Below are 17799 nucleotides of genomic sequence, written 5' to 3'. Positions count from 1 at the left end.
ATAGCATCAAATGCTTACATTAGAAAAGAAGAGCATTTGCAAATCAATGATCCCAACATCCAACCTAAGAAACTAGAAAAAGAAGAGCAAATTAAACCAAAGTAAGAAGAAAAAAGGAAATAATAAATCAGAATAGATGAGAGTAGAAATTAATAAAATGTAAAACAGAAAAAAATAGAGAATGCAAATGAAGCAAAAAACTGATTATGTGAGAAGATCAGTAAAATTGATAAACCTCTAGCCAGACTGATCAGAATAAAAGAAGAAGAAGCACAAATTACTGATACCACGAATGAGTGAGATGACATCATTAGAAATCCTATAGATATTAAAAGTGAAATAAAGGAATAATATAAACAACTTTCTCTTGATAAATTGACAACTTAGATGAATTGGACAAATTCCTTGAAAGATACAAACTATCAAAGTTCACTCAAGAAGAAATAGATATGGGGCTATTCAGGTAATCTATTAAAGACATTAAACTGGTCATTAAAAACCTTACCAGAGAGAAAAGCCTCTGCCTATGCTTTACTAATAAATTCAACCAAACCTTTAAGGAAGAAAAAATACTAATTCTATACAACCTCTTTGGAAAACTATAGACTAACATATCTCATGAATATAGATGCAAAAATTCTTAACAAAATTTTAACAAATTGAATGCAATAATATGTAAAAAGAATAACACACCATGATCAAGTGGGTTTATTCCAGGAATGCAAGGTTCATTTAGCATTTGAAGTTTATCAATGTAATTCACCATATTTACAGATGAGAAAAGGAAACTACAAAGCATTTCTGAAAAAAAATCAAAGAGTAAATTAAAGAAATAAATGAAGAGATACACTACGTTCATGAATTGGAAGACTTAATATTCTTAAAATTTTAATTATCCCTCAATTTGTATATAGATTTAACATAATCCCAGTCAAAAATCTCAGCTGCCTTTTTATAGAAATTGTCAATCAGATTCTAAAATATTTATATGGAAATGCAAAGGACCTAATAGCCCAACCAATTTTGTAAAAGAAGAATAAGGTTGTAAGACTTGCACTTTCTGATTTCAAGACTGATTTTAAAGCTAAAGTCATCAAGACAGTGTAATGCGGAAGAGCTGGACAAGTGAATCAATGGACAGAGTAGAGGATTCAGAAACTGACCCACACATATATGGTCAACTGATTTTTGAAAAAGATTCAGAGGTAATTCAGTGGGAGGAAAGAACAGTCTTTCAACAAATGGCACTGAAACAACCAGACAGCCACATGCAGAAAGTAGACTTCCATCTATATATCATACCATGTAAAAATATAATTCAAAATGGATATTAGAACTAAATGTGAAACCTAAACCTATAAAATTTCTAGAAGGAAATGTAAGAGAAAAACCTATGCAACTGTGAGTTAGCAAAGATTTCTTAAATACAACAAAAGCGTGAAAACATTTATAAATTGGACTTTATAAAAATTAAGGACTTCTGACCTTCAAAAAATACTTTTAAGGCTGGGTTTAATTTATAGTGACAGCCGATCAGTGGATACATTTGAATGGGAGTGGAGTAAGGATACATGGGAGAGAGATCTTATGAAGTGGCTTGAGGAAACTTTTGGAGGTGCTAGACACGTTCATTATCTTGCTTGTGTGATGGTTTCACAGTGTACACATGGTTGGATGTGTGTATATATGTATACACATACACATACACAGACCAAATTGTATACTTTAAATATGGCACTCCTTGATTTAATGATGGGATTATGTCCTGATAAACCAATCGTAAAGAATAATTGTAAGTCATGGACTGTCTTTACATGCAGTTTGTTCTGCAGATGTACCCAGGATTTGTTTTAGTCAGGTGTGGTAAAACACACAGACCTGGAAATGACTGTCATGAAGGAGGAAGATCGTTAGAAACAGGAAGCTTGGCATGCCATGCAGGGCCACGTGGGGATGGACCAGGGTTAGTCATGGGGCAGAAGAGGAAGAGGGGAGATCATGGCCTAGAGCCTTTTTTGGGTTTTTGTGGAAAGGAATGAGCAAGGCAGGGTAGGTACACTGCGTAAGGCTAGGATTGAATAATTCGAGTAATTTTAGCAGACTCTGGGCTACAGGGATGAACTATAGTTGTCTCGTCCTGGTGTGATTTAGGGCAGGGGTAATACTGGCTTGGTGTGGGAGAGTTAGATAAAGAACTACATTAAGGGGAGGGCCTGGATTGGTTGGTTTTATATCAAAAGCCCACCCACTGGAGAATTGTTTGCTATTCAGTATCTAGGAATTAGCTAGACCCTCCAGGATCAAGATCCAAAATGCCAGGGCATCCAGAATATAGAAAACAAGAAAATATAGTCAATACACAGTTTATTGCATATCAATTATCCCTTAATAATAAAGCTGTTTAAAAATACATTAGAGAGCCCTTTTCAGCTAAATCCTATGATGCTCCGATTTAAAATAAAGCAACTTGTTACAACTACTAACTAAATCAAATAGCCCATAACTGTTTAGGCAAACTAAAAAAAAAAAAAAAAAAGGTTTGCCAGGCGAGGTGGCTCACGCCTGTAATCCCAGCACTTTGGGAGGCTGAGGCAGGCAGATCACGAGGTCAGGAGTTCAAGACCAGCCTGGCCAATATGGTGAAACCCCATCTCCACTAAAAATACAAAAATTAGCCAGGCGTGGTGGCAGGTGCCTATAATCCCAGCTACTCAGGAGGCTGAGGCAGGAGAATTGCTTGAACTCAGTAGGCAGAGGTTGCAGTGAGCCGAGATCAAGCCATTGCACTCCAGCCTGGGCAACAGAGTGAGACTCCGACTCAAAAAAAAAAAGGTTCTTCAAAATTAGAATAGTCTGATGCACTTCAAACACTTTGAAAGAAATGCACTTCAAACATTTTAAGTCGTGTGTATTAAAAATAATGATTTAGAAAAACAGTAATGTTAAGAAGAGGTCCTTATGTTAGCTGACTTCATGGATAGAATATATTTTAATTAACAATGATTACTTCAGTGATTGCTTCTTTATTTCTTAAAAAGTAGTTTGATCTTAAGAAATTTCAATTATTTCCTAGAAATCTATTCATAGGAAAACATGAAATCAAATTTCAGGCCAATGTCCATCTAAAATTCAAATAATTTAGAATCTAAATTATCACACTTAAGTAGGGTGAGTTAATAAAATGTTTATGTTTATTTTCTTCCTTCTGACAATCTCAAAATGTATTAGAAATCTTCTCTTCGCAATTGCAAATGCAGATCTAAGATTTGTCTTCCCTTTAGCCATAAGGGCCTAAATGAATTGAGGAAACACGTTATCAGCTGCATACTGTTGATATTTGTGGAGATTCTTACATAAGCCTCTTAAAATAATGCTATTTTCCTGATCATATATTGAACATTATCTAATCAGTCAATTTTCAATTATATGTATGTATAATTTAGGAAAGCATTTTCTAAAATCACATTTGATTTGTTTCTCTAAAGTTATATATAATTTACTATGTGAATTTTTTTAAACCTACACCAAAAGAGGAATGGATTTTTTTCAATTGATAAACCCTATTCAAATCAGTGTGTTTGATGTCAGGATTATTTGGCTAGAATCAACAACAACGTCACTTCAAACTTCAGCTCTAACATTTCTACATGTGGAACTATTTGATTCACTTAACACCTGTTAAAAAATTCTTAAGTGCCAGATCCTGTGAGGTACTGTGATGATTATAAGGATGAAAAAGACATGTTCCCTATTCTCAGTATATGGTCTAGTAGAAAATTTTATAGCGTGTATTCAACACTTCTCAGTATGAATCTTAAAAAATTTATCAAAGTTTTTTAATTCTTAAGACTAAATTAGCAAGTCTTCTGCATTTGTCTTTGTAGCACTTTATCCAGTTTTTTGGGAGTGATTTTGGAGTTTGGAAATAAATTTTTGAAAGATTCACTTGAGTAAAAGTCCTTAGTAGGCTGCTGTCATGGAGGATTACAATGACTATTATTTGGTTAGACTGAAAAAGGAAAACATTTGTGTTAATTCTGTGCGTGTGTGTGTATTGGGGTATGCATTCACCCTATTAAAACTGAGCTTCTAGATGCATGTGTAGAACCTTCAAAAATGGTTATGTATATGTCTTCCCTGCAGGATCAGCCTCCAACTTCAGCTTTTTCCGGTGGATGAGGTCTCTCTTGCTCCCCTCCTGCAGGTCTGTGCCAACTTGGAGCCAGTATCAGAATGGATGAGTGTCCAGAGTCCTGGGAGGTGCCAAGGGTGTCCCATTCCTGGCTGGGCTGGGCTTGGGCCTGGATTGTGGCATGAGAACCTAACAACTGGGCACCTCTGGGAGACTCAGATGTTGCTCCTGTCTGCACTCCACCACACTCAGCCCCCAGATTCGGCTCATCAGAAGCTTCCTCTAGGCTCATGTCCTCTTCCCTTCTTATCCTCAGCCATCAAGAACAGAGGCTTTATTTAGAATCTGGTTGCTGGAGTGATAAGTCACTACTCTCAATGAGTTTACAGTCTAAGACACATTAACATCAATGCATAATCACACACAAGATTAAAGCCTAAGGGAAATGTAACTCCAGGACGCATATTCTTCCATCTGAGTCAGACGTAGTTGACATGACTAGGTTGGGGACAGTGCAGAGGCCAAGTATAGAAATAAAGTGGAGATCCTGGAGGATTTCCCTGGGACCTCCATGGTCAGATATACAGGAAAGGGGAAAAAAACTTTCCTGAGAAATAGAAGCCTCATAGAGAAGGTATATTTCACATGTGCCCTAATCTCACTCCTCCTCCACTCTTGCAGTACCACTGCTTCTTACCTTTTAAGGCCCTGGGATTCTGGGGAATTACACCCACCCTTCCGTCCCCTTTCAATATTAGTGAGGAGCTAGAGCTGCAGGCTAGGAAATTCCAGGCAGAACCCAACCAAGTGTTCATTTGGTTGCATTTTGTTGGTTTGTTTTTGAGACTCTAGATGTCTGGGTTGTACTTGCTAATATTTCCACCCTCCATGTCCAGACATTGCTAGTGGATCATGGGATCCTTTCCCATTGATCCCAGATGTAACTTCATAATCCTTTTTTCCCCTCATTTTAAAAATTATGGTAAAATAGGGCGGGGCGTGGTGGCTCACACCTGTAATCTCAGCACTTTGGGAGGCCGAGGTGGGCAGATCACCTGAGGTCGGCAGTTCAAGACCAGCCTCGCTAACACAGTGAAACCCCATCTCTACTAAAAACACAAAAATTAGCTGGGCATGGTGGCGTGCCTGTAATCTCAATTTCTAGGGAGGCTGAGGCAGGAGAATCGCTTGAACCCGAGAGGCAGAGATTGCAGTGAGCCGAGATCGCACCACTGAACTTCAGCCTAGTCAACAAAGTGAGACTCCATCTCAAAAAAAAAAAAAAAAAAAGTGAAATACATGTAACATGATATGTACCATCTTAGCCATGTTTACGTGCAGTGTGCAGTTCAGTGGCATTAAGGACATTCACATTGCTGTGCTATCATCACCATGCCCATTAAACACTCTCCATTCCCAAGAATCCTTTTTAAGACAACTCTTCTCAAACAATTGCCGATCTATTCAAGAAGGCACAAGAAATAAAGCCTTCGTGCTGGAGCTTGGGATGACAAGAAGCAGCAGCAAGGGCTATAGAAACCAGCAGGGGGGGTGCATGGGGAGCACTCTGTCATCTGCTTACTTGGGCCAGCTGGGCTCAATGTCTCATGTGGAACTGCAGAGAGGGTGAGTGATCTTTCTGCCTCTTGTCCTGTCCGATGCACAAGGTTGGGTGAGCCAGGTCACAACACTTCTTCACTGATCTCTTCTCCCCTACAACCCAGTCCTGAGAAAGAGTAGAGTTTAAATGGAAACAGATTCTGTGTAAAACTGCCTACAGATTCTGGAGCTGCAAGTGGTGTGTGGGTGGGACTATTTTTTTGCCTTGCCTGATTTACAGGAATATTTTTAGTCATTTCTGGTTTTAAAGCCTGAAAATGCCACGGGAGGTCACCAGTCCTTATGTTGTACTCTGAATTCCTAGGATTTCACCTTGGAGGTCACAGCAGTGCTATGTAGAAAGAAGAATGTACTAGGGGGAGATTATTCTTAGAAAAGGACAGTACTTTGGTTGGAGTAGAATCAGTCCACGCCATTCATAACACAAACACCAGGCTCTCTGGGCTGTGAGGTGGGCGGCAGAGGCCTCAGCTAAGTCAACATCAAACTTATTGGCCCCACCATGGCTGCTGGGCGATATTTTGGGATGGTTATTCAGGAGGTTGAAAGAACCAAGAAAGGCTGGGTGCAGTGGCTCACACATGTAACCCCAGGATTTTGAGAGGCTGAGGAGAGTAGATAACCTGAGGTCAGGAGTTCAAGACCAGCCTGGCCAACATGGCAAAACCCTGTCACCAGGCATGTGGCAGGTGCCTATAGTCCCAGGTACTGAGGAGGCTGAGGCAGGAGAATCACTTGAACCTGGGAGGCGGAGGTTTCAGTAAGCTGAGATCGCACCATTGCACTCCAGTCTGAGCAATAGAGTGAGACCATGTCTCAAAAAAAAAAAGAACCAAAAAATGGTGATTTATTTTAAAATAGAGATTAGCCAGATGCACTGGCTCATACCTGTAATCTCAGCACTTTGGGAGGCTGAGGCAGGCGGATCACTTAGGCCAGGAGTTCGAGACCAGCCTCGGCAACATGGCAAAACACCATCTCTACTAAAAATACAAAAGTTAGCTGGGTGTGGTGGTGCACACCTGTAATCCCAGCTACTTGGGAGGCTGAGGCATGAGAATTGCTTGAACCTGGGAGGCAGAGGTTGCAGTAAGCTGAGATCAACCACTGCACTCCAGCCTGGGCGATAGAACGAGACTCTGTCTCAAATAATTAAAATAAAAAATAAAAATAGAGATTGGTTGCTGTGTTTCTGCTTTGTAGTTTTGAGTTCCCCTCCCAGTCCCCAACTATAACCCCCAAAATGCTCTTCAAAACCAAAGAAGAAGAAGAATGTAGGATGTGTTTTGGCAGAAGAATTTGGCTAGGTTACTTCCTCTGTTATGCCTTCAATTCCCACGAACTATGTGAAGTTGAGCCTGTCATTGAGAAGTCTTTGTTTCTTGAAGCACTAGCAACTGTCCAAATGAGGATTCGAAAGTCATTCTAGACTAGAGAGTGAAGTATTTTACTTCTCCAGACTCAGAAGAATGTAATGGTTTCACCTAAAAAATCAAAACAAAAGCATTAGCAAAAACACTTACATATTGACTGGTATGACATTTTTGTCACCTCCTAACCTGTTTGGAGATTCAGCCTTTATAGAAGTTAGTTCAATTCTCAAGAACCCTCAGAGACCTATATAATTTATACATGTTCTCAACAACTGGCTGTAATGCCATAGTCATGTGATCTGAACTTCTATAGCAGGACATTTGGCCAGAGTCTGTTGAAACTTTCTGTTTAAGTTCCACAGATCTATAACATTAGATTTCTACCTTTTCACAACTCTCAAATATATTCCATATTCAAACAATTGAAACTTACTACTCATAAAGTAGATGATTCTTTTAGAGTAAAAATTTTAAGAGGAAATCCATGTCTAAGGTATGACTTAAGGACCTAACACAGACTATAGGAACTGGAAGAGACCTGGGAAGATGAGAAAATAGAGACAAAAGAAGGTAAAGAGGCTTCTGGAGGCCACCTAGCTGATTAGGGACAGAGCTGTGACTGGGTCTGCCTTCTGTAGCAGCTGCCCGGGCAGCCAGCCTGAGCTTTCCTCACTCCTTTCTTCCTCTTAGCACTTTCCCTATGCATCCCTAACATTTTTCTTTCCCAGTTTATCCCAACCGAAACTGTATGCAGAGACTCCAGTGACAGTGGAATCCATATGGGACTTGCTCTTCACTTGAGGCCACCTTGGTGTCAAAAGCCTTTGCAATCCCTCTTAGCTGCTTGCTGTGTGAGCCTTAGCTGTTGAAATCACTCCTTATTCAACTTTCTTTTCAATATATCTACGAGAATTTTCTCTTTCTACTCTTGTCAGTTTTCCAGCCTCTCCATTCCATTATTTTTGACAAAAAAAGCAAAGAAAAGCTACAGAGCCCCAACATGATACCACTTGGAAGGCAAAACCTCTCTTTGTTGGTTATTTCCTATCAGGTAGGTACAGCTTTATACTTTTCTACTTAGGGAGGGTAAATATCACTCTCTCTCTCTTTTTATTTTATTTGATACTTTGTATTTCCCATGCTTTGAGTTCATATATATTTGTACATATACCTTTCAACGATTATGTTTTAGACATTTAAATACATGTGTGTTTACAAATAATTTCTTTATGCCCAGTAGACTCACCTCTACTGTTCAGTCTATGTTCTGTCCTTCTCACCATCCTCTGTGTCTCTCTCACTGCAGGAGCTTGCGGTCCCCTCAGGAGCAGATCATCTTGGCGCCGTCCCTGGCTAAGGTTGACATGGAGATGACTCAGCTCACCCAGGAGAATGCAGACTTCGCCACTCGGGATCGCTACCACCACTCCTCCCTCATGAGCCGGGAGCAGCTGATGCCTCACTACTAGATGCAGCTCTGGGACCTTCCTCTTTTGGAGCTGTCCCATGCACAGTGGACCCAAGCCCAGAACCTTCGTGGGGCTGCTTCTCCAACCTGAGAAACTCAAGGCCCATCCTCCCGCTGTCACTTTGGACAATGGAAATCTACATTTTCTTTTAGTTTTTTTTTTTTTTTTTTTTTTTTTGAGCAGAGTCTCGCCCTGTCACCCAGGCTGGAGTCCAGTGGCACAATCTTGGCTCACTGCAACCTCTGCCTCCCGAGTTCAAGCAATTCTCCTGCCTTGGCCTCCTGAGTAGCTGGGATTACAGGCATGCACCACCACACCCAGCTATTTTTTGTATTTTTGCTGGAGACAGGGTTTCACCATGTTGGCCAGGCTGGTCTCGAACACCTGACCTTGTGATCCACCCGTCTCAGCCCCCCAAAGTGCTGGTATTACAGGCGTGAGCCACCATGCCTGGCCAGAAATCGACGTTTTCTTAGAACATGTGGAAGAAGGAAAAAGACAAAAAAGGAAATCTGGATTCTGAGGACCACATCTCACCCAGGGTGACATAAGGAATGGTGCCAGCCTCTGCAACACAACACCGAGTCTGAAGAGCTCTACACAGGTACTAAGACTAGCAGGGGACACCAAGACTCCCAGGTGTGTAGAACTGATCCACAACCAGATTGCTTGTGCAGAGGGCCACAATAAGTGTATGTTTTATATTTTATTGTATTATTTATTTTTGAATAAATAATACACTCATGCAGTTCCACACCCAAAAGATATATAGAGTGAAAAGTCTCCCTCCAATCCTTATTCTCCACCTGCTCAGTTCCTGCGTACCCTGGCCTAGAGGTAACCACTGTTCTCATCCATACATCCAGCATTTCTTTATGGATGTACAAGCAAATGGGAATGTAGAGTCTCACATTCTCTCTTTATACACAAAAGTTAGCATGTTATACACATGTTCTGCACCTTGCTTTTTTCCCTTAACAATCTATCTTGGAGACATTTCATATCAATTCATATGCCATTTCTTCATTTTTTTCATTGTATAAATATGTTATAATTTATTTCACCAGTTCCACAATGATGAACATTTGGATTCTTTCCAATCTTTTGCAATGACAATCAGCTCTGCAGTGAATAATCTTGTACAAATGTGCAAGCATAAAGTGTATCTCTAGGATAAATTCCCAAAAGTGGAATTGCAGGATCAAAAGGTACACACATTTGTAAACTATTATTGTTTAGTAGGGGTCTTTTTAATTAAAGAATTAACATGAATTGCCTAATGGTGACTCATATTCTCAAAAGAATTTGTGGTCCTCAACTCCTGGAATGCCTTTGCAGCTGTTTTGCAGCATGAAAGGCGTGAGGGGACAGGACTCTTTTGGTTTCCTTATGAGCTCTGCCTGACATTCATCACAAGCACCCAGTACCAGGGGCCATGGCAGTAGCTTTCCCCAGAAAAGTTTAGCACTTGGCCCAGGGTCAGAGGCTTCGCCATCGAGCCACGGAGGAAAGTATTGTTAGATCACTTCTGGCTCCTTCTATAGTGGAGGTTCTCATGAGTCAGTGTGCTAACAGTCACCTGGGATGCTTGTCAAAAGTGCAGATTTCAGGCTGGGTATGGTGGCTCACGCCTGTAATCCCAGCACTTTGGGAGGCCGAGACGGGTGGATCACTTGAGGTCAGGAGTTTGAGACCAGCCTGACCAACATGGTGAAACTCCGTCTCTACTAAAAATATAAAAAATTAGCTGGGTGTGATGGCGGGCGCCTGTAATCCCAGCTACTTGGGAAGTTGAGGCAGAAGAATCGCCTGAATCTGGGAGGCGGAGGTTGCAGTGAGCTGAGGTCACACCACTGCACTCCAGCCTGGGCAACAAGAGTGAAACTCCATCTCAAAAAAAAAAAAAAAAAAAGTGCAGATTTCTGCACCTCACTCCTAAACTTTTATTTGGCAAGTCTGGGATGGAGTCCTAGACTTTACATCTTTAACAAGTGCCTCAGGTGATTCAATGCAGGCAGTCCTTGGACCGCATTTTGAGAAACGCTGAGCTGTTGAATGTATGGGGCTTAGCGTGGGTGAGGGCTGGGAAAGTCAGGATGAAGGGTCAGCTAGATCCTAACGTTCTCTCCTGGAAGATGAGGTTTCATTTATGATTACTGTTCTCACAATCTGGCTTTAGTTAAATACCGGATTTCTGGGCATCATTAGAAAGCAGAGTCTGAGTTGGCAGTAGGCATGTAGGAAGGAGAAATGCTGAAAAAGGTTGTAGCTATGAAGGGCTAAGTTGGGTGACATTGGAGGACCTTTTTATTTATTTTTGAGACAGGATCTCACTCTGTCATCCACACTGGAGTGCAGTGGCATGATCATAGCTCACTGCAGCCTCCACCTCCTAGGCTCAAGTGATCCTCTCACTTCAGCTTCCTAAGTAGCTGAGACTACAGGTACACACCACCATGCCTGGCTAATTTTTTTGGTATATTACCCAGGCCCTTTTTAAGAAGAAGCTGTTCTAGTTTCCCGTGGCTACGATACCAAATTACACAAATTGGATGGCTTAAAAACAACAGAAATGTATTCTTTCACAGTTCTGGAGGCCAGACATCTGAAATCGTAACACTTAGGTGAATTTGAGGTGTCAGCAGGGCTGAGCTCCCTTCAGAGGCTCCACGAGGGATTTATTCCCTGCCTCTTCCAGCTTCTGGTGGCTTGTGATCACATCACCCAAATCTTTAGAACCAACATTTTCAAATCTCTCTGTTCCATCTTAAATCACCCTCTCCTCTGTGTATATGAAGTCTACCTCTGTCTCCTTTCTGTGAGGATACATGTGATTGCATTCAGGGACCACCCAGATAATCCAGGATCATCTCCACATCTCAGGAGCCATACTTTAATCATATCTGCAAAGGCTTTGCCAAATGAGGAAACATTCACAGGTTCCAGGGAATAGGACGTGGGTCTTTTGGGGGGCCCTTTTTCAGCCTATCACAGAACCTTTACTGAATCTGCTTTTTTGAATTCTACATAACAAGCTTAAAAAGTAACCACTCTGTTTAAGCCCTTTGGGGGCCCTCATTGCCTCCCCATTGACAGGTTAGGTAAGGACATAATCCAACCTTGGCCAAGAGCACCTGAGATGGGGTCTCAGGGCTTCCAGAGATGGTTCCCCTTTCTCATGGATATCGTTGGTCCACACATGATGCCTGTATGAGACTCATGGAGTTTCCAACTCTTCTAGCCCAGGAGTTGCCTGTCTTACACTGTCCTGGATTGTGTGACAAAGAGTTTAAGCCACTTCAATCCTGGGGTTTCTACTCATTGCATGGGATGGATTGAGAACAGAATCAGGCACTGCTGGCCTTAAGCACCAAGTGCAGGAGCCACCTGTCCTTCCAAGGCGTGTGCTTCAGTTGGTGCTTTGTCACAGTCATTTATTGGCAATAGTTTAATAGAGAAGGGAAGGCTTTTGTGGAGACTCCTGACTTTGCTTCAGAGAGGACAGCAGAATGGTAGGGAATAGGTCAAAATTCAGGTGTGGTCTCATTTGCATTGTTGCCCAAGAGCTTCCTGGAAAGAGTACAGAGCTCTGTGGGCCAAGTCTTGTGGCCTAGATATCATGACTACATGTTGGGCCTAGAGCTCAGCCTGAGGGACCATAGTTGTAGTGACAGGACAGCCTCCAGTAGTTCCTGGAGCAGCAGGAATAAGGTGTCTTGTTTACAGACGATGTCCCACACTCCTCAGCAGTGTTGAGAAGAGGTTGTCTCCAGCACCTGCCTAGGAGACTGGTCTCAAAAGTCTAGAAACCAGTAATCAGATGTCACTGACTGTAGGATACAAGTGGAATGATATTCTACTAGGAAACAAGCATTTCTAAAAAAATTACAAAAATGTAAACTGGTAACTGCGATAAATGCTTAAAGGTGACATCTCTGATGGTGTCCATCAAGACTAAGCTTGATTCTCTTCATTTCAAGACCTCTGGGTCAGTCCTCAAATCTGTGTCCTGAGGGCTCAAGGTAATCACAGCAATTGGCCCTGACTTTTGAGTGGACAGATCCTTATCTTGTCTGCTCCTTTCCTTTTGTGCTGTTATGACTAATCTTTTTTTTTTTTTTTTTTTTCCTTTGTAACATGGTCTTACTCTGTCACCCAGGCTGGAGTACGGTGGTGCAATCACAGCTCACTGCAGCCTCAACCTCCTGGGCTCCAGCCATCCTCCCACCTCAGCCTCCCAAGAAGCTGGGAGTGCACCAGCATACCCAGCTAATCTTTGTAATTTTTGTAAAGATGGGATTTTGCCATGTTGCCATGCTGGTCTCGAATTTCTAGGCTCAAGTAATCCTCCTGCCTCAGCCTCACAAAGTGCTGGGATTACAGGTATGAGCCACCACACCCGGCCATGACTAATCTTAATATATCTATTTTTGCTCATTGTCATTTAGTGGACCTGGAGGCTGAGGGCGGGAAGAGCAACTGGAATTGCTGTAGTGCCAAATATATACCCTTTCATGTTGATGCCACCCTGGCCCAAGGTATCATTTTTGTGTGGAAGCCAGAGAAATCTTTTCAAAAAGAAGCTGGAGCTCTAGTCTTGTGGCTGCCAGTTGTTTTCAGGTCCTGGCCTTTCCTGCCCCTAGGCTCATCTCTATCCAGGACTGCCTGGGAGTCCAGCTCCAGTCCAGTTCGGAGGTAACAAGCAATGTTATTGTAGCTTTATGTAAAATAACCAGAAAATAGAAATGACCCAACTCTCTATTGACAAGAATGGATCAACATCCTGTTGCATCCACGCAATGGAATCCTAGTGAGTATTAAAGTACTGACACAGGAAACCATGTAGCTGAATTTTAAAGCACTGGGTAAGTAAAGGAAGCCAGGCACAAAAGATGAAATACTTGAAGTTTTATTTGTTTGACCTCCAGGAAAGGCAGTAGCACAATGACAGAAGGCTGGATCTGGATCTGGGAGGGGATCGATTGCCAAGGGCATAACACAACTTTTTGTGGTAAGGAAATTCGTCGTCGTCTTTTTTTTTTTTTTTTTTTTTTTTGTGATGGAGTCTCGCTCTGTCACCCAGGCTGGAGTGTAGTGGTGCGATCTCGGCTCACTGTGACCTCTGCCTCAGAGGTTCAAGTGATTCTCCTGCCTCAGCCTCCCAAGTAGCTGGCATTACAGGTGTGCACCACCATGCCCAGCTAATTTTTGTATTTTTAGTGGAGACAGGGTTTCGCCATGTTGGCCAGGCTGGTCTTGAACTCATGACCTCAAGTGATCCTCCTGCCTCAGCCTCCCAAAGTGCTGGGATTACAAGCATGAGCCATTGCGCCTGGCTGGGGAAATTATTCTGTAACTCGATTTTGGTGGTGGTTTTATGATTATATCCACTTATTAAACTCATTGAATTATACACTTAAGAAAGTAACCACTCTGAAAAGGATAGTACTGAGTTTGAAAACCAGCAGTTTGAAAAAGATGGTACCAAGGTTAAAAACCAAATGCAGTAGAATATCCAAGTATCCAGGAAGATCACCCTCCTAACGTGATTGATTTTATGGAAAAGAATAAGAGAAGAATGGAGCATGATAATTCAAACATTATTTTCCACATTGGGGACACCAAAATGAATGGCTCAGTCTAGTGTAGGAGGCAGGTGCTACACAGGCTGACTTTCTAATGAGGTCCAAAAATCTTGCATTTCACTCCAGCTAGATTGTGAAAATAGTAATAGTAACCAGGTCTTAGCCTGGGTTTCTCAGAAAGTGGAAGCTTATGAGTTACCCCTTGATTGGAGAGTGCAGCGATGGAAGCAGGATGAGAGGAAGGAGGGGTAAAGCAGGGGAGAGGGCTAGCAACCACTTAGTATCACATGGAAATAATGCTTCACCTCAAAGGACTCTGCTGAGAAACCACAGGAACCCTAGGGGTAGGAAGGGATCAGAATTCATCTACTGGCTTCTGCTTCCCATAACTAAAAGTTAGCTCTAGGTGGGCACCAGCAACCCTGCCATTGTGACCTGCACGACATGAGTGCTTAGCAGGCTGCAGCAGTACAGCTGGTATATGTGACAGTGAGACCAGCAACATTTTCTAAGATAGGGAGAGGGGCAGATTCCTGGCCTGAATTTTACCAAGAAGTCCACAGTTATAGGTAATAATGTCTGAATGAGTGAAGGTTGTATCAGACCTTCTGGGCCCATGAATGTCTCCCTTCAGACCTGTCTATAGATTGATCCATCCAATGATCCATCTACCCGCCCACACACCTACCCACTGACCTACCCAGCCATCCATCCATCAATCCATCCACCCATCCATCCATGGCTGGAGCAACTGTTCTCATAACTTTGTAGATGGGTGTCTGAAACCACCTCATCTGAGTCAGGTACACCTCACCAGTCTCAGAGCTCCATCATGTAAAAATATGATCACAGGCCATGCAGGTATAAGCAGACTCCCCAGCCACCACCCTCAGACCTTAAGGATGAGTACAGCCCAATGCCAGAGCATTCTTAGGTGAGGAACCAGAACGGCGGTGATTTTCTCAGCTGTCTCCAGGAGTCATGCTAACAAGTCCTCTCACCTATATAATAGGGGGTATCCTGCACAATTATAAATTAGTGTGGGAGTTTGAGGTCCAGGATTCCATCATCCTTCCTTCTCTCCAGGTTTCTGACTGAGGAGATGGGAAACAATGTGTCTGTTAATGTATTAACACCAGGATGAGGGTGCAAAGCTTTTGTTAAGAGCTGTAGTGGAGAATGCAGCCAAGGTCAGAGGGTTGACACAAGTCCTCTAGAGTCTACCTTTATTCCTCTTAAGTCTAAGAATCCAGAGACCCCATGAGGATGGATGAGAAGCTGGCACCAAGAGAAAGAATGCCCATCTGGGTGGCGAGGGCAGCTGGTCTCGTCACCCTGTAACAGATGGACAGAGACCATGTGGTGGCCACACATTACCTTTCAACTCAGGGCCCTGCCTACCAATGCAGGGTGGTCCAGGCACTGGCCAGTAAGATTGCTCCCACCATGGGGAGGAGCAAATACAGGATGACAGAGGTGGAGCAGGGGGCAGAGTGTTCCCTCTTCTTTGTCATGGAGGAAGGGAGTTGGGTGGGAGTTCCATCCTCTCCATGAGTAGAGGAGGGAAGCAAGGACTGAAGAAAGGAGTCCAGTGGTGGTGACAGCAGAGACAGTGGCAGAGCCAGGGTCCATGGATGGGCAAAGAAGCCCCTAGCCCACTCTGACAATGGTCAGGGAGGGCTCCCTGGAGGAGGAGGTAAATGACCCCGCACCCAAGCAGTTAGCTGCAGAGAGGATGGCCAGGCATCTCCACAGAGGGGACAGCGTGATCAAAGGCAAGGAGATGAGACACAGTGTGTGGGGACTGGCCATAATTTAGGCTTTCAGGAGCCTATGGGCTGCAGCAGCCTGAGGCAGGAGAGGTAGGTAAAGTCGGATCCTGAATGGGCTTGCAGGCCACCCTATGTGCCTAGAGAATGAGGAGGGAAGGCTGGAGAGTGAGAGCAAAAATCAATCCTCTAAATGTTACGGGGTTTTATTTTTTAAATGACTTTGCATGATCCAGGATCAGGAAAAATCCAGCTTCTGGTCTCCTCTTTACCTGACACATTCGTTGGCTCCTGTTTCTGCCCTCCTTGCTGCACTGGAGAATGGAGGGAGGGCCAGCAGGGGGCTTTCCACCCCTGAGACTAGGCCAGTGGGAGGAGAGGCTGAGGAGCCAGCCCAGACCCCTGGAGGGGCAGGGGGGCAGTCACTTGCAGTTCTCAGAGCTCCCACTCTATGCTGAGCTCCAGCTGCACTGGGGGCCTGTGGAAGTGGTCTTGGGGGAGAGTAGAGACAGGAACAAAGTGAACAGTACACCCAGCCCCTGAAGTGTTACTTTCTTGTGGCTGCTACAACAAATTTGCACACGTTTAGTGGCTTAAAGCAACATAGATTTGTTATCTTACAGTTCTAGAGGTCAGAAGGCTGAAATGGGTCTCACTGGCTAGAATCAAGGCGTCGGCAGAGCTGGGCTCCTGCTGCAGGCTCTGCGGGGGAGTCTGCTCCTTTTTCCAGCTTCTAGAAGTGTCCACCTTCCTTGATCGGGGCCCTTGCATCTTCAGCTCCAGCAGGCAGCAAGCACATCTCCTCTGGCCTCTGCTTCTGCCATCTTACTTCCTTCTCCGGCTTTCCTGCCTTCCTCTTCTGCTTTGAAGGACCCCTGTGATTAGATCGGGCCTGCCTGGATAATCCAGCACAGTCTCCCCATTTCAAGATCCTTAATTTAATCATAGCTGCACAGTCCCTTTTGTCCCGTAAGTGACATCTTCACAGGTTTTGGGGATTAGGACTAGACCATCTTTGGAGGGGCATCCTTCTGCCTGCCATATGCGACTTGGGTGCGTGTGGGAAATGGCTGGAGCGTAACCACAAAGCATACAGCACGCAGCCAAGCAACATGCTACAAGATGAATCCACAAGTGCCGGGGAGACAACCAGTGAGGAAGAAGCCCAGGAGACTTCTTGGAGGAAGCGAGTTTCGAACCGGGTTGGTGAGAGGACATGGCAAGGCTTCTGAACCAAGAGAATGAGATGGACAAAGACACATGGGGCAGAAGGCCCCAGGCAGGAGAAGGCAGGCCTACCTGCAACCCAGGCCTCTTCTTCTTGACTTTTACTTTTAAGTGAGGTCACCTGAGAAGGAGGTTGGTGTAGCTGCAAATTCATGGGAATTGGGAAAGAAAATCTCTGTTTCCACCTTAGCTCTGTCACTTACTAGCTCTGTGGCCTCGGGCGGTCTTCTTAATCTCTGAGCTTTGGTTTCCTTCTCTGTAACATGGGAATTATAATCCTACCTTCCTCCACGTGGAGTTGTGAGTACTAAAAAAGTGAGACCCATTTTTTTTGGAGGAGATAAAGACAGGGTGTTGGTGGGGGATGTGGAGGAGCATCTCTAGAATGTTCTCCTCCCACCCCTGCTCATTCCATGCCACTTACTGTGGGCAACACCACAGGAAAAAAACAAAAAGCCATGAAAACTGCAGTGTGTCTTGACACCTGCTCACCTGGAATTTTGGAGCACAGTGGGGTTCTGCTTCAGGAGGTCATGCTGTATCGTGTGAGACACAGACACAGTGGCGCATCCTCACTAGCCAGCACTAGGAAGCCTGCAAACCCAAATCAGAGAGAGGAGAAGC

At 43.6% G+C, this 17799-nt stretch overlaps 1 protein-coding gene across 9 annotated transcripts in view; it reads left to right on the top strand.

Annotated features, from left to right (window-relative positions):
- SLC12A8 (solute carrier family 12 member 8) overlaps positions 1–9359 on the top strand; it is a 136855-nt gene extending 127496 nt beyond the window's left edge. For 7 of the 9 annotated variants that reach the window (XM_055259844.2, XM_063630196.1, XM_055259846.2 and 4 more), the window contains 2 exons: positions 4144–4204; positions 8432–9359. In XM_055259844.2, the coding sequence (XP_055115819.2) occupies positions 4144–4204; positions 8432–8594 (224 nt within the window). In that variant the 3' untranslated portion in view covers positions 8595–9359. Of the gene's footprint in view, positions 1–4143; positions 4205–8060; positions 8177–8431 lie in introns of all 9 variants that reach the window. The other 2 variants (XR_010118478.1, XM_063630199.1) reach the window with 2 other exon arrangements.
- Positions 9360–17799: the final 8440 nt, after the last annotated feature.

The sequence above is a fragment of the Symphalangus syndactylus genome, chromosome 21, assembly GCF_028878055.3.
Source record: "Symphalangus syndactylus isolate Jambi chromosome 21, NHGRI_mSymSyn1-v2.1_pri, whole genome shotgun sequence".
NCBI classification, from domain to species: Eukaryota; Metazoa; Chordata; class Mammalia; order Primates; family Hylobatidae; genus Symphalangus; species Symphalangus syndactylus.
Note: the sequence above shows the minus strand (reverse complement) of the source record. Positions and strands in the feature narration are given on the sequence as shown.